This window comes from Erigeron canadensis, chromosome 9 (genome assembly GCF_010389155.1).
Source record: "Erigeron canadensis isolate Cc75 chromosome 9, C_canadensis_v1, whole genome shotgun sequence".
NCBI lineage: Eukaryota > Viridiplantae > Streptophyta > Magnoliopsida > Asterales > Asteraceae > Erigeron > Erigeron canadensis.
In genome coordinates this window covers 15,277,414-15,305,375 of record NC_057769.1, presented here as the reverse complement: position 1 = coordinate 15,305,375, position 27,962 = coordinate 15,277,414, and the positions used below count along the sequence as shown (strand labels likewise).

At 33.3% G+C, this 27,962-nt stretch overlaps 3 protein-coding genes and 2 long non-coding RNA genes across 16 annotated transcripts; 3 read left to right on the top strand and 2 right to left on the bottom strand.

Annotated features, from left to right (window-relative positions):
* Window positions 1-2,068: 2,068 nt before the first annotated feature.
* Window positions 2,069-8,560, bottom strand: LOC122584000. Of its 10 annotated transcripts, XR_006321381.1 has the most exons (8): window positions 8,247-8,560; window positions 3,825-3,873; window positions 3,593-3,693; window positions 2,973-3,038; window positions 2,827-2,868; window positions 2,690-2,756; window positions 2,488-2,622; window positions 2,069-2,397 (listed from the first exon to the last, which is right to left on the bottom strand). It is a non-coding gene; the product is annotated as an uncharacterized LOC122584000 (long non-coding RNA). The 10 variants fall into 10 exon arrangements; XR_006321380.1 differs by having other exon boundaries at window positions 2,488-2,756; XR_006321378.1 differs by having other exon boundaries at window positions 2,690-2,868; window positions 8,247-8,559.
* A 1,072-nt stretch (window positions 8,561-9,632) lies between these two features.
* On the bottom strand, window positions 9,633-12,326 carry LOC122582794. The gene is made up of 4 exons (XR_006321246.1): window positions 12,167-12,326; window positions 11,885-12,002; window positions 11,231-11,335; window positions 9,633-10,867 (listed from the first exon to the last, which is right to left on the bottom strand). It is a non-coding gene; the product is annotated as an uncharacterized LOC122582794 (long non-coding RNA).
* Window positions 12,327-15,117: 2,791 nt separating this feature from the next.
* LOC122582180 (uncharacterized protein At5g39865) lies at window positions 15,118-16,668 on the top strand. The gene has a single exon (XM_043754538.1). The coding sequence runs from the start codon at window positions 15,374-15,376 to the stop codon at window positions 16,154-16,156; it is 783 nt and encodes a 260-aa protein (XP_043610473.1). The 5' UTR covers window positions 15,118-15,373; the 3' UTR covers window positions 16,157-16,668.
* Window positions 16,669-17,667: 999 nt separating this feature from the next.
* Window positions 17,668-20,633, top strand: LOC122582774 (protein SRG1-like). The gene is made up of 4 exons (XM_043755207.1): window positions 17,668-18,164; window positions 18,846-19,093; window positions 19,417-19,741; window positions 20,190-20,633. The coding sequence occupies exons 1-4, from the start codon at window positions 17,883-17,885 to the stop codon at window positions 20,436-20,438; spliced, it is 1,104 nt and encodes a 367-aa protein (XP_043611142.1). The 5' UTR covers window positions 17,668-17,882; the 3' UTR covers window positions 20,439-20,633.
* Window positions 20,634-24,613: 3,980 nt separating this feature from the next.
* LOC122582775 (protein SRG1-like) lies at window positions 24,614-27,541 on the top strand. 3 transcript variants are annotated; one of them, XM_043755211.1, is made up of 4 exons: window positions 24,614-25,144; window positions 26,112-26,359; window positions 26,472-26,796; window positions 27,185-27,398. In XM_043755211.1, exons 1-4 carry the CDS (start codon window positions 24,884-24,886, stop codon window positions 27,293-27,295), a joined length of 945 nt encoding a protein of 314 aa, XP_043611146.1. In that variant the 5' UTR covers window positions 24,614-24,883; the 3' UTR covers window positions 27,296-27,398. The 3 variants fall into 3 exon arrangements, with proteins under 3 accessions (XP_043611146.1, XP_043611145.1, XP_043611143.1); XM_043755210.1 differs by having other exon boundaries at window positions 24,615-25,144; window positions 26,472-26,738; window positions 27,185-27,541; XM_043755208.1 differs by having other exon boundaries at window positions 24,619-25,144; window positions 27,162-27,541.
* The last annotated feature ends 421 nt before the right edge of the window (window positions 27,542-27,962 follow it).

Sequence of the window (27,962 nt, the reverse complement as noted above, 5' to 3'; positions counted from 1 at the left end):
AAAATTAGTAAAAGTGTTAGTGAGTCTGGTATTTCTTTTATTTATTTATTTTTTTTCTTCTGAAACAACCAAACTTTACCCATCAACTACAACCTCACTTTTGGGCCAAAAACAATTTTCCGATCCAGTTTGGTTTAAAAAAAAACATTTTTTGACAGCTTTGGTTATTTAAATTTTGTCTCTTTAACATCTTTTAATTTGAGATTTTATCTTTTTTTTTTCCACAAATATATATGTATTACATAGCAATAGAGTAAAATGAAATAAATAAATTTGATCGATGATGCAAAAATGTTGATGTTAATATATAAAAGGGGATGGGAATATAAGGTTGTCGGGTATCTAAGCTTAGGTGTGGAATACTCACATATTGTTTTTTTAATTCATAAAAATTATGGGGCCCATGCATCTATTCATTAAACAAGAAATAATAAAATATTAGTATGTGAGGAGTTTCACACCTAAGCTTAAATGTCAGACAACCTTATATTCCCTTTTATATATAAAAGAAACAAAACTTAATGTCATATACTGCGTGTATTTGATATAGGTTTTTAAAGCGCGCACAAAACTTGTAAGAAACACGTAAAAGCTTCGAACCCGGCAACGCCGGGGTAGTTCAACAAGTTACTAGAAACTTGTGTGGGGTTGATATCCTATTCCAAACTAATACGTGGCTATCAACAATCAATAAATCAATTGATATTTAGGTAATATTGAGACTTTGAGGTCTCAATTTTAACTTTGGATGTCAGCAAATGTTGTTAGAGCCCAAATTTATTAAAGAAGAAAAATACACGTGATTGAAAGATGATGCTATAACAAATGATGTTTATTTTTTTTTTGTTAGTGTGTATACGTAAGGACTAGCACTACACCCGCATCCATGCGGCGACAGTGGGATGGCGACGACGGATGGTGATAGTGGTAGCAACAAAAAATGGTATAGGTAATTGATATAAATATGTTTGATTTAAAGGAGGTAGAATAAATATTTTATAATATAAATGACTGATGGTGTAATTTAATATTAAAAGTTAGTCGTTATTTATTCAACAATGGTAGTTTATTCAATTCATGTGTCATATTTCTTTAAAGTTTCAACATGAAAATATAAATTTTATATCTCTATATATAACTAGGTGAAACTCGTGCTTGCACCGATCTATTATATATCTACGTAATAATCATAAATTACATGCAATTAAAAATAATGTTATAACAAAAAGTGAATAGCTTTGTGTAATAAGATAGATGCTCATATGTATTGAAGAATAAAATGTCCACAAACATAAAGGGTACTTAGTAGAGTGACTTAAGTACTTAACTAAAAATATTTAATATATTAAGTCATCAAAAATGTTTATTTTTTTGACTTTTATTTTTTAAAACGACATTTGTTTTTTACTCAATAAATAAAAACAATTGTATTGACTTAATCGATAAAAACATTATTTATCCATTTAGTCATTTTATTAATTCAGTCACTTATTGGTTAAAAAAAAAAACAAACCCTTAATATTTGTTAGATAGCAAAAGTTGCAAAATTGATTGGAGTTAACTAAAGATTAAAACCTTATTTTTTAATTACTCAAAACATCTTTGAAAACAACTTTGTTGTGGTATTCGAGCTCATCATTATTCAAAATTAAAAGCTTTAGTCCTTGTTGCTTTTGATATAAATACTACTCGTAAAAGAATTTATAAATAATATTTTTAGTTACTACTGGTAGATTCTTAAACGTTGAGATGTAATGAATATCAAAAGATGATTATAAAACAATAGCTACAATTATTTGATAATTTTTATTGATTGTTAGTGCATAAAATCAATAAGTGCAATTATTTGATAATTATATATTTTTCAGTGCATAAATTCTACGTAAGGAAACGGCTAGCCACATTGTTGTATTAGCATATGCTATTATATTACTAATACTGAATATACTACAAAAACACTACAAAAACACTCATGAGAGGAGATCAGTAAAGTTTGTAAAAGTAATACACTACAAATACACTCATGAGAGGAGATCAGTAAAGTTTGTAAAACATATAACAGTTGTCGTGAGCTAAAATTTAATGGGTTAATATTGACTTTATTTTCTGGTTTAATAATGAGCTTCAAAATGTAACAGATAAGATGAAATTGCTGGAAATGGATACTGGTTTCCATAACAAAGACGAAACATGAAATGAGATACCGTAAAATGAAAGTTATAATTCCGTGATCACAAAAGAAAAGTAGCAGATCCCAGATATACAAAGAGGAAAACCGATCTCCTTAGAAACCGCCATGAAATCTCATGGATGATATGAATTGTACTGAAACGGAAGCAGTTGTCGTAGCTTCCGGCTCAACCTCTCTATTGCTTCTTGACATATATCAGCAAACCACTTGAAGTACATTGGCACAAAATTAATCATTGTGTACATAAGTTTAGAAGGACCAGACAGAATTAATAATTCATGGCAAATGTAACTAACCTTTTTGGATCCACTCCCGTTACAGAGAAAGCTACAAGTGATTTATTTTTGATCTCATTCACGACTCGATATAAATTTGGAGATAAGTAACACACTTGAAGCAAAGGAGATGACAAACTTCATATCCAAACAAATCTGCACATTTGCAAGATGGAAAACAATAGGATATAATAAGCAATAAATGAATATTGCAAATTTATACCTGCTGAAATGCAAAGGGACCTAAATAGGTTGGTCCTTCTTTAGTATCATCCAAAATGTTTGCTCTTCTGAAAATAAGATAACAGTTTCTCCAAATCTAAAGTCTCGCTAAAAACATTGTCGAAAAATGTTCCTTACCAACAAAAATTTTGGCTGCTCTAGCAAACATCCCGTAGATTCCTGAATAACACAAAAATTAGATCCTGATGACCAATACCAACCAACTCCAACATAATTCTAAAATGATAACCAATATCACATTGACTGAAAGTTTATCTGAGTACCTGAAACATTGGAGAAGGAACCATTCTATTTCCTAGATATTGAAAGTAAATCTACTGGATAGTAAACTACAAGTAAGAAAGTTAAAAAAATTTATGAGTTCCAATCATTGAAGATGAATAGTGAAGTGTGTGCTTAAGGCATATCAAAAAATATATGATGATACTGGCGCCCATTTTTGAAATATACCATCCGTTGGATGGAACAATAATAGATACCGATAAGTTGTTACTAATCAAGTGTTATTTTTAATGCTTGTAAGCTCTTCAACCTAAATTTATGATGAATTTAAACAAAATTGATCGTATTGGATCCCCCTATTTTTTAATGGTAGAATGGGTTTTAAAAAAAATCTCTTATTGTTATTAAAATTATGCATGTTTCGTACACATATTTACTCACCAACTATTTAACTCATAAAGATGACATAAAAGCTGAACCACTTCAGGTCGGTTTAGAAAAGCACCGAATCTGACCAGTTCGGCAAGCACCAAAAAAACACACGATTTGACCCATTACCCAATTTGCCTTATTATGCCACCTCTAAATAATTCATTTGTCTTTTTGGTAATCAGCTTTAAGCCTCTAATAAAAATACAGATTATAGTTGGATAAATTTTACCCAACAACCAAGCATGTCAAGAAGCCAAAAGACATTAGCAGAGCGTGGAGTCGTGGACTCCGTGATGTGCTGCAAGCTTCACCAAAGTTTTCAACATGAGGCTTGGAAAAACACAAACAGTAAATTAGTTAAACTTGATTTGCACTGCGCTAAGAATAACACAAATAGTAAATTTGGTTAATAATGACTACAATTATAGCAAGATATTCAATGATATATATTGAAAACTTACTCTAAATCCTAAAGATAACAGGTTATCTTGTTCTAGTCCAGCTAATTCCCTGATTAAACAAAATAAATTGCTTAAGTACCTGTTGGTGCATTTCCGGGTGACAACATCATTATAAAAGTTTGTCTTGAGTCTATTGAATATGTACTTGTAATAAACGTTATTTTATGTCATATAATAAAGTCAACCTCGAGTTGGTCAACGTGTTGACTTGGTCGAGCTCGACCTACAAGAGCTCGAATTGGTCAAACTTATGTTGACTTGGTTGAGCTCGACCTACACGAGACGTCGGCCCGGCCCAGTCCATGTTTAAGTCTATATATATAGATGTAAGGTTTAGGTTTCAGAGATAGAGAGAGAGAGTTTTGGTTGCAACTTGTGAATCTCTGAGTTGGTTTTCGTTTCACTTTTTCACATTCCGAACTTGGTATTTTACTTGTAATTGCATTTACTGAAGTAATATACGGTTCCAGTTTATTCATATTCGGGTTCTTATTCATATATATTGTGTTGATTGCTGGTGTATAAAATTTTCCGCACTTATACATTAGATACTTAATCTCGTGTGATACGGTGGCGAAGGGACTTCCAATTGGTATCAGAGCCAACGGAGATATTCTTTTTGGTTCGGGATTAAGGTTTTGAAAATGATAAAGGTGTTTTCATTTGGGTTTTCGGTCCAATCGAGCTTCATACGCTCCATTCAAGCTCGTCATTGCTAATCCTAGCTCGACCAAGAACAAGCCAAGCTCGACCAGGTCGAGCTCGACCTCGACCAGACAAGGTCGACCTCGACCTCCCTAGCTCAACCAAGCTCAAGCTCGACCTTCCCTAGCTCGACCAAAATGTGTTGATTTTGTTTTGGCCATAACTTTCAAACCGTAACTCCATTTTTGACGATTCAAGTGGCCACGAATTCGTAAATGAGTCTACTTTCCAATGGTTATGGAAACATCACTTGAACTCGACCAGATAGGTCGACCTCGACCAAAAGTGAACCTCAACCTCGACCACAACCCGAGCTTGACCTAGTCTGGAGCTCGACCTCTTCCGGAGCTCGACCTCTTCCAGAGCTCGACATAGTCTGGAGCTCGACCTATTCTGGAGCTCGACCTTTCCTAACTCGACCAGTCAAGCTCGACCTCTCCTAGCTCGACCAAGTCAAGCTCAACCAGTCCAAGCTCGACCTATCTAAGCTCGAGTGACTAGGTACCGATATCTCTTGTTCGACTATATAATCAGATTTTATGATGAAGTGATTGGTTTTTTTTTTTAGAATTGGCAATCTTGATTATGTTTAGGTTCTGAACTTGTCTAAATATTGAACTTGTAAACTCTTTTGAGTTTAGGTTTGATATCTATTAATCGAGTTTTGGACTTGTAAACTTGATCAACTTTGGATTCTAATTTATCACTTTTCGAATTGTCAAGAACTTGTAAATTTGATTTAGTTTTGGTCTAAGCTTGTTGGAATATTGAACTTGTAAACTCTTTGAGTTTTGGTTCGATTTCTGTAATAAAGCATTAGACATGAAAAATTGATCAACTTTAGGTTCTAAATTCAAACAACTCGAATCAATGACGGCTAGAGGTCTATCCTTCATAGAAGATTTCGAGAAAACTTAGAGGGAATTCAATACCAAGTTTGTTGTATCAAGGAGCTACTAGTTATCTTTTGACGGTATATATGAACCGTGTCATGATGTTGTTTTTGGAAGGAGATAATGGGTTACCTCTTGACTGTATATGTGAACAATTGTGTCATGATGTTGTTTTGGCAAGGAGCTACTGTGTTATCTCTTGTTTGTATATGTGAACAATTGTGTCATGATGTTGTTTGGCAAGGAGCTACTGTGTTATCTCTTGATTGCATATGTGAACACTGTGCGATGAAGATGCGAGTGAGAGATGTGTTGTAAACAAAAAGAAACATATAGGCTGTTTTAAGAATTTTGTAAAGAAAATGGGGGGATAAAAGTTTAAAGCTTCCATGTTTTCTAAGCAAAATTCTTGGATGTTCGTAGCAATGAAGATCATTGTGTTTTGACAGGATTTAGTCATGGCATCTTTCTGGTTTTGAATCCGTGTGACATGTGTCCGACCTAATTTTTGGATCAAAGGCGCCTGATTATAGATTAGGTGATTCAATTGATTAAGATGAAGATTGAAGGCCAAGGTTGAAAATCCGAGTAAACTGTTGATGATCATTGTTGTGCGTGTGTTTGGGGTTTTATCTTAAAACTTTTGAGATGAAATTAATCATTTTTTGCCAAGTAATTGATGATCAAACCTTTATTTTATGTCAATGATATAGAGATGATTAATCCGGTAACTAGTGATGGGGTTGCAGATTAAGTGGTTCTTTATGTATTTTGGAGATGTTTACCTTGAGGGGGAGATTTGATACAAAAGGCGTCAGGTGGTTGGTGGATTCGTGAAAATAAAAGACAAAGCCAGACACTATTGGTTGAAGACATGGATCTTGTGAGTGCTGCATATCTGAAATTCAAGTTACAGAATTTCTTATCGTTGTGAGAGCTGATTAAATTCAATGCTGATTGTTGGAGATTCAACTTCATATCATAGGTCGGTTAAGCTTGAATATCAAAATAGATTGAGCAATGTTTTTTTTCATAATGTCTGGAGTGATGATATCCGAATTGCATGAGGAGGCAATGATGTCTGTAATACTTTGAAATGATGATGTTTTGCATGATAATATTGCTTGGAGCTTAATTTGGATGTTGCTGTTCAGGGGAGAATTACAATCTGAGTATTGGATTTGTTAATTGTCATAAGGATACAGAGATTTTGTAGTTTGGAGATCAATGTGTAGCGTATAAAGATCAAGTCTTACCGAAAGAAGACATAATATTATTAGTTAACGAAAATTTGTTAATTGCAGATTTTTTAACTAATGATTGTCAGAATTGATTGCAATAGTCAAGGAGTGCTTGATTGGGCATTTCTGTTACTTTTTCCATGCATTACAAGTGAAGCCTTTGAAGATCAATGAAAACTTCTAAATGCTAATGTCAAGGGGGAGTTTGTTGGTGCATTTCCGGGTGACAACATCATTATACAAGTTTGTCTTGAGTCTATTGAATATGTACTTGTAATAAACGTTATTTTATTTCATATAATAAAGTCAACCTCGAGTTGGTCAACGTGTTGACTTGGTCGAGCTCGACCTACAAGAGCTCAAATTGGTCAAACTTGTGTTGACTTGCTCGAGCTCGATCTACACAAGACGTCGGCCCGGCACGGTCCATGTTTAAGCCTATATATAGATGTAAGGTTTAGGTTTCAGAGATAGAGAGAGAGAGTTTTGGTTGCAACTTGTGAATCTCTGAGTTAGTTTTCATTTCAGTTTTTCACATTCCGAACTTGGTATTTTACTTGTAATTGCATTTACTGAAGTAATATACGGTTCCAGTTTATTCATATTCGTGTTCTTATTCATATATATTGTGTTGATTGCTAGTGTATAAGATTTTCCGCACTTATACATTAGATACTTAATGTCGTGTGATCCGGTGGCAAAGGGACTTACAAGTACCATACCATTATTTGAGTCTGACCAAATCTTTATACGATACAAACATATTTATCCCTCGGGTTGAAGCAGAATAGGTCAAAACCTTTCAGAAACTACCGTTTCTAAGAATAAGCATACAAAACGTAAAATGATGTTTTACAAATATATGCATAAAACCTACTTGATGAACTTAAACGTTTCAAAAAATGAGAATGACATCATAAGATCATGGCCCACCATTATCGCTTATTTCCTAATATATAGTAACAGTAGCATACTTCAACACAGAGAACTTATTTTGGTTGTATAACATAAAGCATCAGCAGCAAAACTATATGATAATAACTATAGCAGCAACAACTAAAGTACAGAACATGCAATATAGCACGAATAATATGATGCTAACATATACCGGTACTTTCTGATTTCCATTCTTCCAGGAGGATTTGGGCACTTAATTTACTTATGTATGCAGTTAGATTCCGTTTGTTTTTAGTAGCATACGCATTCAATCTTGTTGAACATAATTGTATAAATCACACAAAATGGTTATTTCAAAAATAGATATTCATCGATATATATATATATAATCACACCATTTTAGTCTAATATAAGGGATGCGTATATATCAGTTCTCACAAAATAAATATAAATCACACAAAAACATCGATATATATGTGTTTGTATCACAAACATTCAAAAAGCCATCGAATAAATATTCATGATTTATATCTCGAAAAAATCATTTTAATCAAATATGATTTATATTTTCAAAACACATTACAAAACCCCTACATACATATAACTATTTACATGATTTATATTCAAAAACAGTCAAAAAAAGATTGATAAAACTAAAATAGAGTTAAAAAATCGAAAATTGTTACCTGAAATACTTGTTGATTTCGTGATGATGTTAGTCGGTATATAAAAAAAATGATATATATATATATATATATATATATGAGATATAGGGGATTTAGCCATTATTCTAACACGCCAAATCCTTAAAGTTATCTATAGGGATGGAAATTATGAAGAGAATTGAGGAGTGAAGATTTAATGGTGATAAAAAATAGAAAATAGGAAAGGATTTAGGGATTAAAGATTTGAAAAGAGATGAACAAATTGAAAATAGGAAAAGGCTGGTTAAGTGTTCTAAGTTTCTAACCGATGAGATTTGGGATATGGACTGTTTTTACATAAAGAAGTCATCTGAATGGTCGTTTATTAGCTGTGAGTTTCAGAATAGTAAACAAAATCTCCTTTGGTTCAATTGGAACCCAAAAGCCTTTTTTTTAATACAAGGGTATATTTATTGCTTTCATGTTTATGTGGACCCTACACATCAGCGTGTAAATGCTGATGTGGCTGCTGACGTACCATTCGAATCGTTCTGGTTCTGATAGCCTTTTATATAGATATAGATATAGATATAGATAAAAGAAAATTTTGCTTACATCATTATTTTTAAAGACAAATTTACTTAGTATTGTTAGAAAATTTCTTATAATTTTTTTCTTTTTTACTTAAATGATTTATGACATCATTTATTAGTTAATTTTAAAAATATTTTAATTCTTTTATTAAAACAGAAGAAATTAGATATAGCTAATTAGTATATGCATTAATCACAAATGTTAACTATAATACGTAGTACATCATAAATAATTTTTAAACATTTTTCACTTAATCAAAATAAAATTTTTCTTGATTTGCCCGTGTAGTATGCGGGTTATTAAGCTAGTAGTAGTATAGATAAAAATTGTTTGGTAAAATGTATAGTCTTTCCTTTTTAATTTTTCAATATAAAAATATCAGTATATATTTTTTGAACAAATGTCAATATTATCAGTGTACGTTACCAAAGAATTGCACACCATAAGGGTAGGATTCACAACTTCTATATAATGAACCCTTTGAGAGGAAACTGAGAAACCCACTTCAGTGGGATTGGTGAATACGAGTATATAAACATTGTGTTGTTTAAGGGATAAATGAAGAAATTCACTTGTTTAAGGGATAAATGAATTAGTTCACTTTTTTTACACTATCATTAAAGCAGCAAGTTATGAAAAATATTTTTTTGGTCCTTATCTACCTTCTAAAAATAAATACCGGAAAACAATTATAAAACATAAATTTTGATTTTGTTTAGTGGTACTAGCATATTACCCGCACGTTGCGGCGGAACCGGTTAAAATAATGTATGACGTCAAGTGTGGCGGTTCCTTAAGATTGGGTAAATATACAAACAAACACGGTAAAATAAATGGACATCACAAAGTTTATTGTATAAATAAACATTTTTTTAAATCTCAACATTATATAGTTAAACCAAACATTAATACCAAAATACTTATACCAATAATACTTATAGGTGATATTATCAATATCTTACAAAACACGAATGTGTTTCATAACTCGCATCCCATATCAAGAGTTGTCCTCGAGACCCTACCGGTAATAGGGATGTATTACTTGAGTTTCGTAATATATTGTGTGGCTCCATCTCGAAACATAGTGCCGCCACCAGTGAACTACGAGCCATCTCTTTTCAACCATCGTTGGTGACTTTTCCTTTCAACTATTTTATTATATGGGTATGTTTTCATGCCATATCTGCATAGAAGAAAAAGGGATTCATCCTAGCCATTTGTTTATATACCCTTAATCAAAATTTTATTAAATATGCAAATACTTGGGATATGTAACAAAAATTCCAAGGTGTGGTAATGCATGGTTAAAAAATCATTATGTAAAACAAAAGAGCTACCAAGACACATTTGATGAACGATATACAATTATACATAGAAAACACAGGTGACTTACATGCAAGAGCTTTATGTCAATGTGGAAAGAGGAGTATAGACAATATAGAATATCAAATTGCCTATTTCCAATCCATCCACTGCAATACCTGATATACCACGATTTGAGTTGTTTGGTGCACTTCATGTCTTCATCCATTAGGGGACCCATCAGAATAACAAAACTTCGGTAACAACACAGATCCTCAGGAATTTTACATTAAATTGTAACATGTATTGGAAATCGCATGTCAATTAACCCCAACTGGCCACCAAAAGAGAATGGTTTACATGGGCTTCATATTTAATTGGAAATCTACTATACGTAGTACCTTTGACACGGGATGTTTAGAAATGAACTGACTAAGAGAAAATATACACGGCATGTTTATATACATAATTTTTCTTTGTATGAACTCTCTACAAAGCCAATAAGTACTCCATCATAATGTGAGATTTTATCCTAAATTCTAAGATCAAGAAAGTCATTTTAGGACTCTAAGATAACCATTTGTCTTCAACTGTACACTCGTGTGCTATTGTCAAGCTTTAAATACATCTTATTTATAAAGACTATCTAACTTTGAACCAGGGGTGAGTAAGTCGTCGTTCATTTAATCACTCTTTTTTTTATCCTTCTGTCAACTGTTTCTTTCAATAGATTGCAGGCAGGAGATCATGTTCTCATCTCTTGCAGTCTAGTAAACCAGAATCAGCAATCAAAAACATATAACCAAAAAAACCCATAAATATAAGAATCCACACAACATTATAAAGTATAATATAATAATAATAAAATTAGAACATACATATTTTTAAAACCCATGCCCATATAAGTGAAGTGAAGTACATACGTTACCTTGTTGTTGCAATATCCTGATAGGCAAGTACAACATAAATAGACATGTATCTCTTTAGATTTGTCATAAAATCAAACCTCAACTTCATGCATATGTACAGAATAAGATTTGTCATTCATTATAGGTGATGCACATCAAAGATATTATACAATTAAGCATGCAAACTATAACTATAAAACTTAGGCAGTATGTAATGATTACCTTTTGTACATGATGAAAGAGAAATGGTAATTTCAGTTGGTCCAACCACATAAATGGTCACTCATGCTGCTATTTCAGAAGCTCTACATTCCAAGAAGTCAATCCCTACATTGTGAAATTACCAGTTTAGTTCTTTTTTCTCATCGACTCAAACTTAGGGTGTGTTTGGACTTACGTTAAAAAAACAGATTTTGCATTTTCATGGGTTGGGTCGCATGGCAAAATAATAACAATGTTGCATTTTCATGGGTTTAAATAATTATGATAATATTGCCAAAATGACAAAGCATAGATGGTTAATAAGCTAACACGCTATGAGCATGAGGTGCGGGTTTAGCCATGGCAAAATCATGACCTCCTAAGGTAGGTCACATTTGCTAATTTACAACGAAAACAACCATACAAGACGTGTCACATAATGGTTTATGGTTTTTAATGTAAATGACCCTAAATGATCAAAATCAATTTATTTATTGCTTAATACAAACTGATCACTTGAACCCAAACAATCGATAATTATAATCAACTTCATAAGCAAGCATCATACAAAATCTGAAAGACCCTCTCATCACTGCATGTATTTCAAGACTATTTTCACACCATCTACTAAAAACTGGTAAATCAAAGACACTCCAAAGAAATCGTTAACAATACCATTTTTTGTAACAAAATGAGGCCGAGGATCAAAGCTCACGTAGTATCCATCCTCATTGATCAGCATCAACCGTTTCTCCTTTGAATAAAGGTTTGATATTTACCATTTTGTTGAAGCCTATAACCAACAAAAAAAAAAACCGCATAATTAAAAATAATTCGATAAAAACTAAAGCAAATATTAATCAAAATAACACAAACGCAGATGAAATCAATGCTAAAGAAAACCCAAACCGATTTGATGACACCCCCAAATCTGAAAACAAAATTAAATGTTATTACCCGATCCGATTGTGGTGATGGATCGATGGCGGCGGTGTAGGGTTGATGTCGTCGCTGGCGATAGATGGTACGCGGTTTAGGGTTCATCAGAGAAGGGGAGAAGGGTGTGTGTAAATGTTTATGCGATAGATGGTACGCAGTTTGTGTGAATGTGTTGTATCTGTGTATTTCTAACATTTCCTCTGTGTAATTTTCAACAGGGGCTATATTCTTAAACAAGGAGTATAGATATAGATAAGGCTACACTTTTGGGAGGCAATGTAATGAATTCGAAAACCTTCTCACAACCTTTTTGTTTTTTTGGTCTTCTATGTTTTTTTAGCCCCTTTTTCTTTTTATTTACAGCACCCCCTCTTTCCTTTTTGTTTTTTCTATACCGTCAACTTATTATAATTATAATATATATTAAAGAGCCTCGTTATGAATAAACTCGCCTACATGGTGGCGAGATACTATTCGTCTACGTTACGTCACGTATAATTATTCGGTTTTGTCACATCGCATCTCTTTTAGATTTTTTTATTACGGTTTACTTTTTGTTTTTTATAACTTTTTTTTCCTTTTAAGTCATTCAACCTTCTTGTGGCACATCTCGTATCACTACTTGCATTTTGCTATATCGCATCCGCATGTATTCTGAATTAATATATTTTTGTTTTTCCCATATTATATCCGGTTTGGGTTTATACTACCGGTTAACTTTTAGTTTCTTGCATAGTTTTAAACAAACATATCCATGACAAAATTCTTTTAGTTATATTATATATTAAAGAGCATGACAAGTAATTATTCGTCCACTTCTTGTCCCGTACCACTATTCATATTTTGCCACATCACATCCTATTTAGATTTTTTATTACGGGATACATTTTGTGTTAAGTCCAATTTCACTGGACTTACTTCAGACTTGAAAACTGGAGCTCCACTGAAGATTTGTCCAGAAATAATAGAAAACCAGTGAGCACCTTACTTATACAGGAAATCTGGAAGGCACCAGATTTTAGCTCAATGGACTTCACTCCAGTCCACATCAACTTCACTGGAGACATTTTCACTGAAGTCAGAGACTGAAGTTTAAAGAAATAAGATTGACAAATGGCAGGGCCCACTGGCAGTCTTAACTGATCAACGACTGGAGCTTTGTAAGTGTTCTAGACCTTACAAATTTGAACACTGATTACGATGAATTGACTTTTGTCTTTACATGCTTTTATCCGGACAATCTATTTGCTTATTGTTAAAAGTACAACACGTGTGTAAAGGTGGTTGGTTTAAATGATGAAAAGTCAAGTCAACATGACTTTATCCTTGTACTTTAACGAATGCATTTAAAAAATTAAAGTAGTTTTCTTAAATGCATGCAACCATATTTGTATGGCATAACAAATTCACTGTTGAATTTATTTGCCTATAAATACCAAGTCATTTTCCTCGTTCAAATTACTTTTTGCAATTTGGTAAACTTGCCTAAATACTCTCGATCGCAAAAAGGAATACTTCAGAACTTTAAGTATTTCGATCCAAGGAGATTATTTAGCAAGTATAGATCATTTGTAATTCATAGGTTGTTAAAATACTTACATTTGTATTATCTTGGTTCCGCAACAACATTGTATTTTACTTAACATTAATAAATAAAATACACTTGAAAATTACATTGTGTTCCACCTTTATATTATTTATTGCTTTAAATCTTGTATTACTTTATTTATATACTAGTCCATTTCTAGTGCATACTTGACTTCTTGTATCTTACACTAGTGGGTTAAAACATCAAGTGAGGGACTTACATTTTGCTATATCGTATCCATTTGAATTTTTGAACTAGGGATAATGGCATACGAATGTAACCACCTATGACCAAATGGTTATGTAATGTAGTAACCTATTCAGGTGACTATGTAATGTATGCACCTATGTTTTCGTGGCTATACTATGTAAGGTTCTTTTTATTTGGGTCAATCAATATAAGAACCTATGTATTTTTTTTTTTGGCTATACTATGTAAAGTCCGTACATATTTTACATAGTATAGCCAAGAAACATAAGTGCATACATTACATAGCCACATGAATAGGTCACTACATTACATAACCATTTGATCATAGGTGGTTACATTTGTATGCCATAAACCCTTTGAACTAATATATTGATGTTTTTGCAACATATTTTTATTTTATTTTTACATATATTTTATGGCTTCTTTGTATTTTTATAACTTTTGTATTTGTTTTTACTGTATCATTTTTTTTAACATCCTCTTTTTTTTCCTCCCAATATTGTTGTTTTATAACGTTTGTAATGTTTTTGTTTTTTACGTTTTTGGTTTGCTTATATCTTTTCGAAAATTTTTAAATACTTTTTCGTGCTAATTTTTTTTTTTGGGGGGTATTTCTAATTTTTCTTTCCTTTGTGTTTTTTTGGAGTAAACATTAGCATGCTTTCGTGATTGTAATGTTGCCCTTAAAAACGAAAACGGCTACCCGAAGGAAAAAGAAAACATTTACACGCCAAAAAAGCTAAGTAACAGAACATGTTTCAAACAACGTTGGCGGCACTAAACTTCCTCGTTAAAATTAAACCACATTACAATACAAATTACTTCTCATTATGGCTCAGTGACTGAGCACTAATTTTACATGTTGTAGGTTTCGAGTTTAAAAAATAAAAGTAATATTTTAAAAAATTTCACAAATAAAAAAAATTAAGAACAAAAAGGTGGAAAAAGAAACAAGTACACAACACATCTAAATATAAACTTTTAGTACAACAAATAAATAATAGCTACTCAATCTTGATTCTTGACTTAATCAAATCCGACCCGAATTAGAAAATGAAAAATAGAAACACGCATGTATACAGAAAAAACATGCGTGTATGATGTAACCGTTGTCCACTAAAAATAAAATAAAAATAAAAAATAAAATCAGCAAACAAACCATCATCTCATTCAATTCATTCCACACCTTTTGAAAAAGCTCCTCAGCATCTCTCTTAATTTCCTTTGAATACACGCCATTTATCATCTCATCCCTCTATCTCTGTCTCTTCCATCTAGCCAAATTCCACCTACTTTTCACCCATTTATTTAATTAATTATTATAATTACACAACAAAATCCTAATTGTATTTCAAAATTGAATTCAATCCAATCCAATTAATTGATCATCATAAGTTCATAACAAAGCAAAAAAACATACAATAAAAATGATCGGTTCCAATAATGAACAAAAGTCATCTATTTACAATCGATCTTACACAATTCACTCAACTTCAACCGATTACCCTACAAAACCTTTTTTCAATAACTCTTCTTCATTCCAACGATCTGATTCCTTCAAACGCGATTCATCTTCTTTCGATTCTATTAAAGGCAAAGTTAAAAACCTGTGCAGCATCTTCGAAGCTCGCCGAGGCCGACCTGCCAAACCATCATCCAACCCCCTGATATCAAAAACTGTCTCGAAATCCGACACAAGAGCTGATTCTAGTTCTTCTCTGGTTCGGTTACCTGGTACTGAAGACCGGGTTGTGGTTTACTTCACAAGTTTAAGAGGAATCCGAAGAACGTTTGAAGATTGTTATTCGGTACGTATGATTCTAAAATTCTTCAAGGTTTTCATAGATGAAAGGGACATATCCATGGATTCTAATTATAGGAAGGAGTTGTTGAGTGTGTTGGGTGATCATGGGAAAAACAAGAATATTGTTAGTTTGCCTCAGGTTTTTATTAAGGGAAATTATGTTGGTGGGGCTGATGTTATTAAACAGCTTCACGAAACCGGGCAGCTTGCTAGACTGATTAACGGACTTCCTGTTCGTTCCACTAATGTGTGGCAGGTTTGTGATGGTTGTGGGGATGTTAGGTTTGTTCCGTGTGACAATTGTAGTGGAAGTAAGAAAGTTTTCGATGAAGATGAGGATGTCTTAAAGAGGTGTCCTGATTGCAATGAGAATGGTTTGATTCGTTGCCCAACTTGTTGCTCTTAATTCAATCCATTTACTATATATATGACATTATACGTTACGGGCTTAGTTTCCTAATCTATATCGGATTTATGATATGATATGATTGTCAAAAGACATAACTTGGAACCAGAGATTGGAGCTCTGTGTTCCTACGCACACTGTTGAATTTGGTGGTGCTTTTTTTTTTCTTTTTTTTTGTGTCTAGCTAGGGGTTGAGGGTATGTAGACGTTCATCCTCTTTATGAACTAGGTTACGAAATAAACCCCTACGCACTTGTTGTGTATATAGTAAGTAGTACTTGTGAAAGGGTATAGTTGCCAGTTTGTTTGTGCAACTTACCGGGGCGTGTATATTTGATTGTAATTTGTTATACGTACGTAGGTGCACTCTCCATCTAGGAGAGATGTATTCAATTGGTCCTTGGTTAGTGACTGACGAAGATAAATGAAAGAATGCAATCAACTTAATGTTTTTAATGTTAGTGTATATTGTAAGAATTATACGAGTATATGTTTAGGTTCAAGTTTGTGTATGTATTGTTCTCATTCATTTATGGTCCACTGATTTATGAGGTTGATCTGCAAGTATTTTCAAGCTTGTAATTTTCTTGTTTGATTAATATTCTAAACATGTTATTTTGGCTAGTTCATTAGGACTAATTTTCTGGTTGTCACATTGCTTAGTAGAAATTTCAGAACCAGCTTTCGACTTATGCAGAGAGTTGGGTTGAGATTTAAACTTCACTGACACATACTTCCGTTGCATTATTTTGTTAAAATCTGTTATAATCGGGGTAAGCCCAGCAAGTTTATGGCACAAATTTTGCAGCATTTTTGGTATGTTGCAACTCCGGAGTAAGGAAAACAGCACAGCACGGTTGAATCTTGTGACTGGGACACCATATGGGCATATGGCTTACCTCCCTTGTATATATGCTTGTCCATTAAGCTGATTGCTATACTATTTTGTGCGCTCTCTGATTTTTCGCACAATATTAGCCTGGTTAATTACCAATGGTTATCCAAAAATGAAAAACAAAAAACAAACAAAAAAAAAGGTAATGGGTGGAATCCTAACTCCGGTACCATAATTGGATATATACCCATCGACTCGCCCCGTATCAGCCATATCATGTCGTACAATACCTTCATCCTAATGCCACATGATTTGGGAACCCCGAAAGATCGAACCCGCGTCGTACAATTAATACCGTCATGTACTTCTATTTAATTATATATTTATCTCATAATTAGAAAGATTTTTAGAAGAACTTTTTGGAAAGATTTATCATTTTTAATTTTTAATACTGTTTGAAAAGATTTAATACTGTTTGGTGGTACGGATGACCACTAAAAACAAAAACTGACTGCCTGATGCGAAACTGAGTGCGGTCATCACCCGTGGCGGCCTGGGAATTCAAATGCCCAGGCCGAGCCGAGAACAAAAATGCCCCCTTTTCAACTTAGAAAAACTACTTTCGGATAAGTCTTACTTGGGACGTTGTATACTTGTACTCATAAATAAAATTCTATAAGGTTGTTAAGTTTATCGATTAGTGAGTCCTAGAGCATCGACTCATCTTCTTGTTATCTAATTTAAATTGACAAAAAGAAAAAAGAAAAAAAAATTCGGGGAAATTAATGAGTATAGGCAGACAAGAAATAGAAAACAAAGATTAACTCTCATGTACTATTCTTCTACGATATAGTATAGCATATCTTGATAGTTTCTAGCTATATATTGCGAATGGAAAACCAGACGGTGAAGCAGAAGGAAGCAGTTGTTAACTTTGGGAAATCACTGATAGTCCCGAGCGTTCAACAACTTGCTAAGCAACCCATTTCTAAGATCCCACCTCGGTATGTGCGCCAACTTGATCATCATCATGAAGATCATGCGTTGACTACTACCATATCATCCGTGCCGGTCATCGACCTTCAAAACCTCTTTGCAAACACTTCCAGTGACATTTCTTCTGATGAGCTGAATAAGCTACACGCAGCTTCTAAAGAATGGGGCTTCTTCCAGGTCTCTCTCTCTCTCTCTCTATATATATATATATATATTATAGTTTTAGCTAGGTTACTGAGCAAAGGATCTTAAAGCTAGTGCGAAGTTAATTTGTAGTGTGTGAAGCACTAATATATCTGCAGTTCAAATATCAATTAGTAACATTAGTGTCGATAGGATGATCAAGTCTTCTGTAAACCCAGCAAGGCTTTCTTTATGTCTGTCTTTCTTGCTTCTTGTGCTTCATCTAAAAAGAATTTCAAAATGAGATACGCTAATACTTATCTGCATACATAAATCAGACTAATTATTTGTTATCCAAGGACTTCACAGATATAAATGAAACAAAAACATGAAAAGAATCATCATCTGATAGACTTACGTTGGTTTCGTCACAACCTATATAGAGTATATGTTTGTATATAAAAAAATCAGAATCTAAGTCTAATTATAAAACTAACGATCGAGGTGTAGGCTTAAACTAAGCTTTAAAAAAATGTATATCAAAATAAATTGACTAAGCTACATCAGGATGCGTGAGTGATTCATATTTCCTATCGAGTAAGTGACATACCGAATCTTTTTACCTTATCTGTTTTCTTCCGTGTATACACGTGTTTGTGTTTGTGTTTGTGTTTGTGTGTGTGTGGGTAATTCTACAAACACAGATTTTACTAATATGCATGGTAATATAAACAGGTTATCAACCATGGAATAAGTGAGTCCTTATTAGATGACTTCAAGACAGAAGTCCTGAACTTCTTCAATCTCCCAATGGATGAAAAACAGAAGCTTTGGCAAGAAGAAGACAACCATGAAGGCTTCGGTCAGCTGTTTGTTGTATCGGAGAATCAAAAGCTTGATTGGTCTGACATGTTTTACATAACTACTCTTCCACATGATCTCAGGAAACTTCGACTATTTCAAAAGTTGCCTCTCAACCTTAGGTTTTCTTTTTCTCCATATGAAAGATTCTAGTTCGGTTACTTGGCACCATGTGTTATTTGTTGGATCTACGTTTTACAAATAGTAATTATCTCATATAGCAGTATACAACTAGTTTGATTAAGACAAGTAACTTCTGCATATAAAGCTTTGTATCCTATAAACTACCCTAATGTGATACACTAAAATAAAGCTATTGTCAATCACTTTCAAATACGTATTTACATTGCCAATACCAGATAAAATAAAAGAGGGTCACCTTGTGTTCATTGTTGGATAATCAAAAATTCATATGATTAACACACTCGGGTTGATAAAACTGCAGGGAGACATTGGAAGCTTACTCTGCAGAATTGAAAAAACTGGCAGTGGCAATCTTGGGTCAAATGGCTAAAGCTCTAGGGATGGACACACAGGAAGTGACTGATCTGTTTCAAGATGGCGTTCAATCAATGAGAATGAATTATTATCCCCTATGTCCAGAACCGAAATTGGCTTTGGGATTCTCCCCGCATTCTGATGCAGATGCTTTAACCATTCTCTTTCAACTAAATGAAACAGAGGGCCTGCAGATTCGAAAAGATGGAAAATGGCTAACCATTAAGCCTCTACCAAATGCATTTGTAGTCAACGTTGGAGACATAATGGAGGTAATGGCACAATTTCAGCCATATGAGTTGTTTTGTTGAAGGAAATATGGGTAGTTGGGTACAATAATATGTCAAAACGGGCGGATCGGGCACACAACCATTTCATAGACTAAGTTTAAACAATGAGATGTTACAAAATATACATCATGATCACTCGCATTATGCTTCATATTTCCCACAACACTAATCAACGATTCTACAGGAATTACAAGAACTATATTGTTGCAACGATAAACTGTATTCTTGAATGAAAGTAGCTAGTAGAACAGTAAGTTGTTGAATCCATTAAAAATAGACTCTGGGATACGTTCAACCCCTTCAAGGCATTCAACTTTTCTGATTTGACAAAAATTAGAACTGACGCAACCCAAACCAACAAGCTAATCAGACAGATTAAACTGGGCATCTCTCATTAAATTACTTTCATTCTTTAAAACCTATCTTGCAGATTGTTAGTAATGGCGTGTACAGGAGCATCGAGCATCGAGCAACAGTGAACTCAAACAAAGAGAGATTATCTGTGGCAACATTTTACAGCTCCGGAATGGGTACAGAATTAGGCCCTGCACAAAGCCTTGTTACACAACATAAGGTAGCGAACTTTCGGCGAGTACCCCTTGAGGATTACTTTAAAGAATTTTTTGCTCGGAAGCTTGATGGCAAGTCGTATTTGGATTTTATGAAACTCGGGAGTTAAAAAAGCAGTTCTTATCGAATTTTACCTTCGGTTCTTTTGTTTCAAATACCTCAACTTTTATTTAAAAGAAGTAGGCCTACTCGTGCAGTTTAGCGGAAAAGCATATCTTGTAGCTTTTTGATTTTCAACTTGTTCTTTCTTTTTTTACATTATATCAAAGATCATTGAGAAAAAATATGACGCTATAAAAACTCAATGGACAAAGTCATGTTTTGCTATATAGTAGTTATAAACCAATATAGGCCAACTTTAATGCTTAATGTATTACTGGCGTATTCAGTTGAACACGCCGACTTTCTGGCGTGGTGGGTTAAACCTTTCGCCATGTTTGTCATCGTATTCCTCCAAAGTGTTGGCTACTGCGTTGTTACTTTGGGCTTAGACCATCTTTAACGCAGACATTATTGCCGGCGTTTTGACACGAATACGCTGAGATTCCGGCGTATTTGGTTAAGAGATCCGGCGTATTCGTCGGCGTATTCATGCGGCGTTGTGGCCACCTCGTTGGAGAGACAGCGTATGGGATTTGATTTTTTTTTTCTTTTTTACGCGTATGGGATTTGATTTTTTTTTTCTTTTTTACTGGCGTATTGGAGGCGTAATGAAGAGTTAGTGCCTTGGCTATTGGAGATCTATTTTGTTTCAAACATTTGCAGGTGGAGGCTGAATGAAGACGAACCAATAAATGATATTTCATCTATCTAACATTAAGTTTCGTTTTCAACCCCAAGCTATTACATGTTATAAGAAATAGTCATATTACTTTTAAAAAGTTTTGTTTTGAGCCCTATGGTTATTAGAAGGTTTTTTTTTTTTTTTTTAAATTTTGCATTATGTTTAATGTTTTTATAAATACAAATAAGTGTTTTAATTAATGTGCTTTTAGTTAAATGTAATGTGTTTTATAATATTAATATAAATGATGATAGTGGCAATAATAAACTGGAATTTCAGTGTGAGGGTTAATGATAAAAATTGTTTAGTGTGGTGAGTCAGTGTATTGCTGATGTGACATCAATAAACTGAGTTTCAGTGTGGTGGGTTAAATATGGTCTTATTGGTATTGATTTATTATTGTTATTTTCATTAACTAGCATGGTACCCGTGCGTTGCAGCGGATACCATTGACAATGCGTTCGATGTCGTGATTACCAAAAACAGTATCAGTGAACAATTAATTAAGCGAGATACCACGATGATACCGTAGCTTCAATATCAACCAACAGTAACAAAAAATACACATATTAACAATATAAGTGGATATTCAATTGAAGTGAAATTGTGAAAATAGTTTAAATAGGAATGGCCCAGTTGAACGCTCGAGTATAGATTTTAATTGAAATAAAGGAAGGGCATTCTTGTACATTCGCATGGTTACATTTCAACATTTGATGAGAGAGAGTGTTATTTCTTTTATATAATATAAGTATAAATTTAATTGTGGCTGCATACGTAGGCTAATTCCGGTGAACGGAAAACTTAGAAAATTCACGTTGTGTTTTCAATTGGCAAATGATAAATGTACCACAAAAATTGATAAATTTACCATAGTATACAAGCTTTACAACATATTGTACAAATATGTGTTTGCGTAGTTATGATAGATTTATTGATTGTTGTAGTACGAATATCAGCTCTCTTTTCGATGAAGAAGAAAGACCTCATAACTAGGTGGTGTACCGATTATCACTAATTATATAATCATTAGTTTTACTTTATACCTTTAATCTTTTTGAAAGATTACTTTATACCCTTATAGATTACTATTTACACATACGTGTAAGATTTATTTCGGTTTTCATAAATTTTTATAAATTTATGTTTTGATTATAATTTTAAATAACATAACTTTTTTATAATAATAGAATATGTTTTTTAATATTAATATAAATGATGATGTGTCATTAATAAAGTGTGGTTTCATTGTGAGGGTTAATGGTAAAAATAGTTGAAAGTGTGTATTGTTTACGTGACATCAATACACTACGCTGAGTTTTGGTGTAGTGGATTAAAGATGGTCATAGGAAAACGAGAATTCTTACCAATTTGCTAAAACTGACAATGAGAGGTAGTTGTCATGTGGCCTTTCCAAACTATGATAAACCATACCAAATCAAAGGTGGTGGATTAAATTTAGGTACCGAAAGGAAGGGATGGAGCATTGATTTAACACTTGTACAATACAATTTAAAGAAGCAAAGGTATAATGGTTATGATTCTCTCTATCGGCATCACCCACTCTATTTGGAATGTTCCATGCCGCTGAAGCAAAGTGTGGTTTCATGTTGTTGTTATCTCGGCTAAGTTATTGATCCAAAGTCATAGAGACCCCCTTGAGTTGGAATCCTAGGTTCACTACCAACTCCATGACGTTTTGAAGACGTGGCCTTGCCACTAACGTCTTGAAGACGTGACTTCGAGGATGTGTTGAAGACGTCCTATCTATAGGTTTTTGTCACAAATGAAAACTCTTTAAATCTTATGATTCTTTTGATGATTAATTAATGATAATAACGTACGTGTGAAAGCATGACATCGAAGTGCCAACTCAACAATTTGGAATCTAACACTATGTAATAATATTAAACCTTGATTAATATAATAAGCCGGCTGCTAAGCGCGGCTCCTAATTAACCACTTGTTGTTATCTACTAGTTCAAATTACAAAAAGAATTCGTGGAAATGCAATAAGACATACAATATGGGAAAAAATGAGTATGAGGCTGTTATGCATTCAACTTGGGTGAAAAACCCCTCACATACTAATATTTTAATATTTTAAATAAATACATGGCCCTCATGATTTTTACCTTTTAAGAAAAGGTATGTGAGGGGTTTTTCACCCAACTTAGGTGCCTAACAGCCTCATATTCCCTTCCCCATATGAAAATATATAACGATGTCATGTATGTAACAACTTTGTTGTATGTGGATTCTTATTCTCAGTGGCGAATCTAGGATTTTCACTTACGTAGGCGAATTTAGGATTTTCACTTACATAGGTCCTTGACTTTGAGCGGAAACTAAGTTAATTGGTCTGGAGCGACCTATTCGGCAAAATGCTAATATATAAACATGAATTCGATGCAAAACACCATGTTTTTTATAGTTAATTTACTTTTTTGAATTATATAAACTATCATTTATTATTTTTAACAAAAGTCGCATACATTAAGAATTAAAATTATAATTTTCGTAAACATGATAACAATTGAAGATATAAATGGAAAAAAAAAAAAGTAATTAGGCATCCAATGTCGTTTTTTATGGGTTTTGGATCTCAATACCTCGATAATTTATGAGAAAACTTATGATAGACAACTTTATCCCACCACGACATTGTAGAAAGGCTGCTTCCGGTAACTATTGAAGATAGAAAAAGACATTCAGTTTTTGCAAGATACGAAGATAGAAAAGGGTCTTCAATTTTTACAAGATATGAAAATAAAACCTTTGACTTCTATCTCTAGCAACAAAAATGTTAATTATTAATCCAATTTTATTGATTTTTTGAAGGTATAAATGAAAATTATCATTTAAAATTATTAGTGACATGATTTTTTCTATAGCTATAACAAGGCAAGATGTAAAATATCATTGACTTTTATTTCGTAAATTTATGAATTATGATATCTTACAAGAAGGATGATTTTTATTATATATATATACTAGTTAATCAACCCGGGTTTAATCTGGACATGTTAATTGAAATTGTAAAACTATAAAATAAGTTAAAAGAAATTATGTAATATTTGTTTTTAAAACATTATAATTTGATATAAATCTAATTAATAATTCAACTAAAACAATAATTATATAGTTTATAAATCAACTAAATAAAAAAAATATTTTATTTGTGATATTATATAAGAGAGATTTTTTATTCTTTAAACAAATGATTGATATTTTTAGACTATTTTTATATTATTTATATATATGACATCATAATTAGATAAAAAGAATTTTTAAGTGAAATATGATTTTGCCACATCAACAACTTTCTAATAATACCTATAAAAAACAATCTTGTTTTATTATATATATAGAGATATATATAATTAGTTGATTTTTACCAAACTATCAAAATATTTTATTTCTTTGACTTTTTTTTAGAATGGTCCATACGTGGCACTTTATAAACCAAGAGTTATATGTCACAAAAGCTGCTACTCCGTCTTGTATCACTTTACTGTAACTTCGTCTTCTTCAATCACTACCGGCCGGAAATTTATTTTCTCTAATTTCAGATAACATAAACAACATACAAAAATAACATTGTCTCCATATATAAGAATAAGATCTTAAGGTAGGTCCTGACCAACATTATAGGTAGGTCCACGAAAAAACTATCACATAACCTCTAAAAAATTTCCAAATCTAAGGTAGGACCTACCTCCTTACACTACAGATCCGCCCCTGCTTATTCTACTATATTTCTAGCATCAATGGATAACAAGGATGCAGTTGTTAACTTAGGGAGATCACTAATAGTCCCGAGTGTTCAAGAACTTGCTAAGCAACCGATTACAAAAATCCCACCTCGGTATGTGCGCCAACTTGATCATCATGAAGATGAGTTGACCACTACCACATCATCTGTGCCGGTCATTGACCTTCACAACTTGTTTGCAGACACTTCTAGTGACATGTATTCTAATGAGCTGAATAAGCTCCATGTAGCTTCTAAAGAATGGGGCTTTTTCCAGGTCTCTCTCTGACTCTGCATATATTTTTCTATTTCTACCTATCACTGTAGTATATGTTGCGTTAGGTTATGATTAAATCTGAATTTAATATAATAATTCCGAGAGGCATTACTCGTTGTATATCTTCAAATAGCCAGCAAAAAGTACGCTAGTAAGGCCATCAGAGGCAAAGGCTTGACCTTTTCGGTGTAGTCTGGGATCCTTCCATGTTTACGCATTCTGTTTTAGTGTACTTTTTGGACATACCTTTGGCCGCCATACTTAAACTTGTACTGTAGTAATTTTGTGGGAAGGACAACCTAAACTTATGTACGTATACAGTATACACTCTCAACTCTTAGAGGCTAAAGGAAAGCGATTTCTTGAAATTGCATATTTTGGATCAAATATTTTCTTTGTCGCACATATACGAGTGATTGTTCCATGCCAAGACCCAGTCATATCCAACTCCTGACTGGGGTAATCTGAGAGGGATTATTGATCAAGCTTCTCGGGGAGAAAGTCTAGCCTTTGGATTTGATGTAGGCCCTAAAAGGTATTTTGATGGCTGTTTCTCGACTCTTCCCTTGTCATCTCAAGATGTTTACCCAAGGATGTTTGGAACCCCGGGCTCATCTGAGACTTTTGGGCTGGCTTACCAGTTCACCAGATAGGTGTCTTCTGAGCTCTGAGAACTCAAGTGGTTCTTTCTACCCGTCTTTCTTGCTTCTTGTGCTTCCTCACAAATATGAAGAAACAAAAACATGAAAAGAATCATCTGATGGACGTTGGCTTCTTCACAACCTATATGTTTCTATCAATAAAAGTCAAATTCTAAGTCTGAACACTACAGAGGTGTAAAGTAGTATACAAAAACATCACGATGAGTGAGCTATGCATATTTCCGTATGTGATGTTTGTGTTTGTGTGTGTATGTGTGTGTGTAATTCTATAAGCACATATTTTGCTCATATGGTAACTGAAACAGGTTATCAACCACGAAATAAGTGAGTCCTTGTTAGATGATTTCAAGAGGAAAGTCTTGAACTTCTTCAATCTTCCGATGAATGAGAAACAGAAGCTTTGGCAAGATGAAGACAACCTTGAAGGTTTCGGGCAGCTGTTTGTTGTATCAGAGAATCAAAAGCTTGACTGGTCCGACATGTTTGGCATAACTACTCTTCCACATGATCTCAGGAAACATCAACTATTTCAGAAGTTGCCTCTCAACTTTAGGTTCTCTCTTTTTCCTCATATGGAAGATTTTAGTTTGGTTACTTGGCACTATGTGTTATTTGTTAGATGTAAGTTTTGAAATAGTTATCTTATATAGCTCATTTAACTGCAGGGAGACGTTGGAAACTTACTCTACGGAAATGAAAAAACTAGCACTGTCAATCTTGGGTCAAATGGCTAAAGCTCTAGGGATGGACACACAAGAAATGACTGAGCTGTTTCAGGATGGCTACCAAGCAATGAGAATGAATTATTATCCACCATGTCCAGAGCCAAAAATGGCTTTGGGATTCTCCCCGCATTCTGATGCAGATGCTTTAACAATCCTCTATCAACTAAATGAAACCGAGGGCCTCCAGATTCTAAAAGATGGAAAATGGTTAGCCATTAAGCCTCTACCAAATGCTTTTGTAATTAACGTTGGAGACATCATGGAGGTAATGGCACAATTATAGCCATATGACTTGTATTGTAGAAGACAAGATGGGTTGGTCAATGGAGTTGGGTACAATAATAAGTGAAAACGGGCCTGAATCGGGCATGTAACCATTTCATAGACTAATTTAAATATCAAAAATATAAAAAACTGAGAGCAACAATTTACAGGAATTACAAGAAGTCAAGAACTATATTGTTGCAACAATAAACTATATTCTTGAATGAAACTACCTACTTAGTATCCTGGTAAGACAGTAGGTTGAATACATGAAAAATAGACTCTGGGATGTATTCAAATCGGCCAACTAATTAAATATGCCGTGTCTCGTTACAGTATTTTCATTGTTTATAGTGTGTCTTGTAGATTGTAAGCAATGGTGTGTACAGGAGCATCGAGCATCAAGCAACTGTAAACTCAAACAAAGAGAGATTATCTGTGGCAACATTCTACAGTTCCAGAATGGGTACAGAATTAGGCCCTGCACAGAGCCTTGTTAGACAACATAAGGTAGTGAACTTCCGGCGAGTACCCCTTGAGGAATACTTCAAAGAATTTTTTGCTCGGAAGCTTGATGGTAAGTCGCATTTGGATTTTATGAAACTTAGGAGTTAGAAAAGCGTTACGTATCTTTTTTTTCAAATAGCTCTAAAGATAGTGGAATAAACATATCATGTAACCTTCCGATTTTCAAGACTATTGAATGGTCTTTTTTAATATGACATCTTGTGTGTTTTTTACCGTAATCATTGAAGATTATAGTTGATAGATTAGATCGAGTGAGGGGAAATATGGTACTATAAAAACTTAATGGACAAAGTCATGTTTTGCTATATAATACATATTACTCGTAATAATCTAATATAGATAATAAAATTTCTACCTATTGATACTCAAGTTATAATGTTTTAGATGTTTTTGAATTACTAGTTCCTTAAGTTATCATCAATTTTATAAGAAAGGATTTTATTTTTAAGAATTAAAACATGAGTTTTGATTAGGAAGCCTAATAGATAGACCTATTAATTAGCCTAACCATTAATATATTGACATGTGTACAAATTACTAATTAATCTAAAACATAAATAAGTCTGTTCCCAAATTACCCGTAATACTAATCTACGCCACTTTTCTTTCTTTCTTTTTTAATGAAAAAACTAATTTATT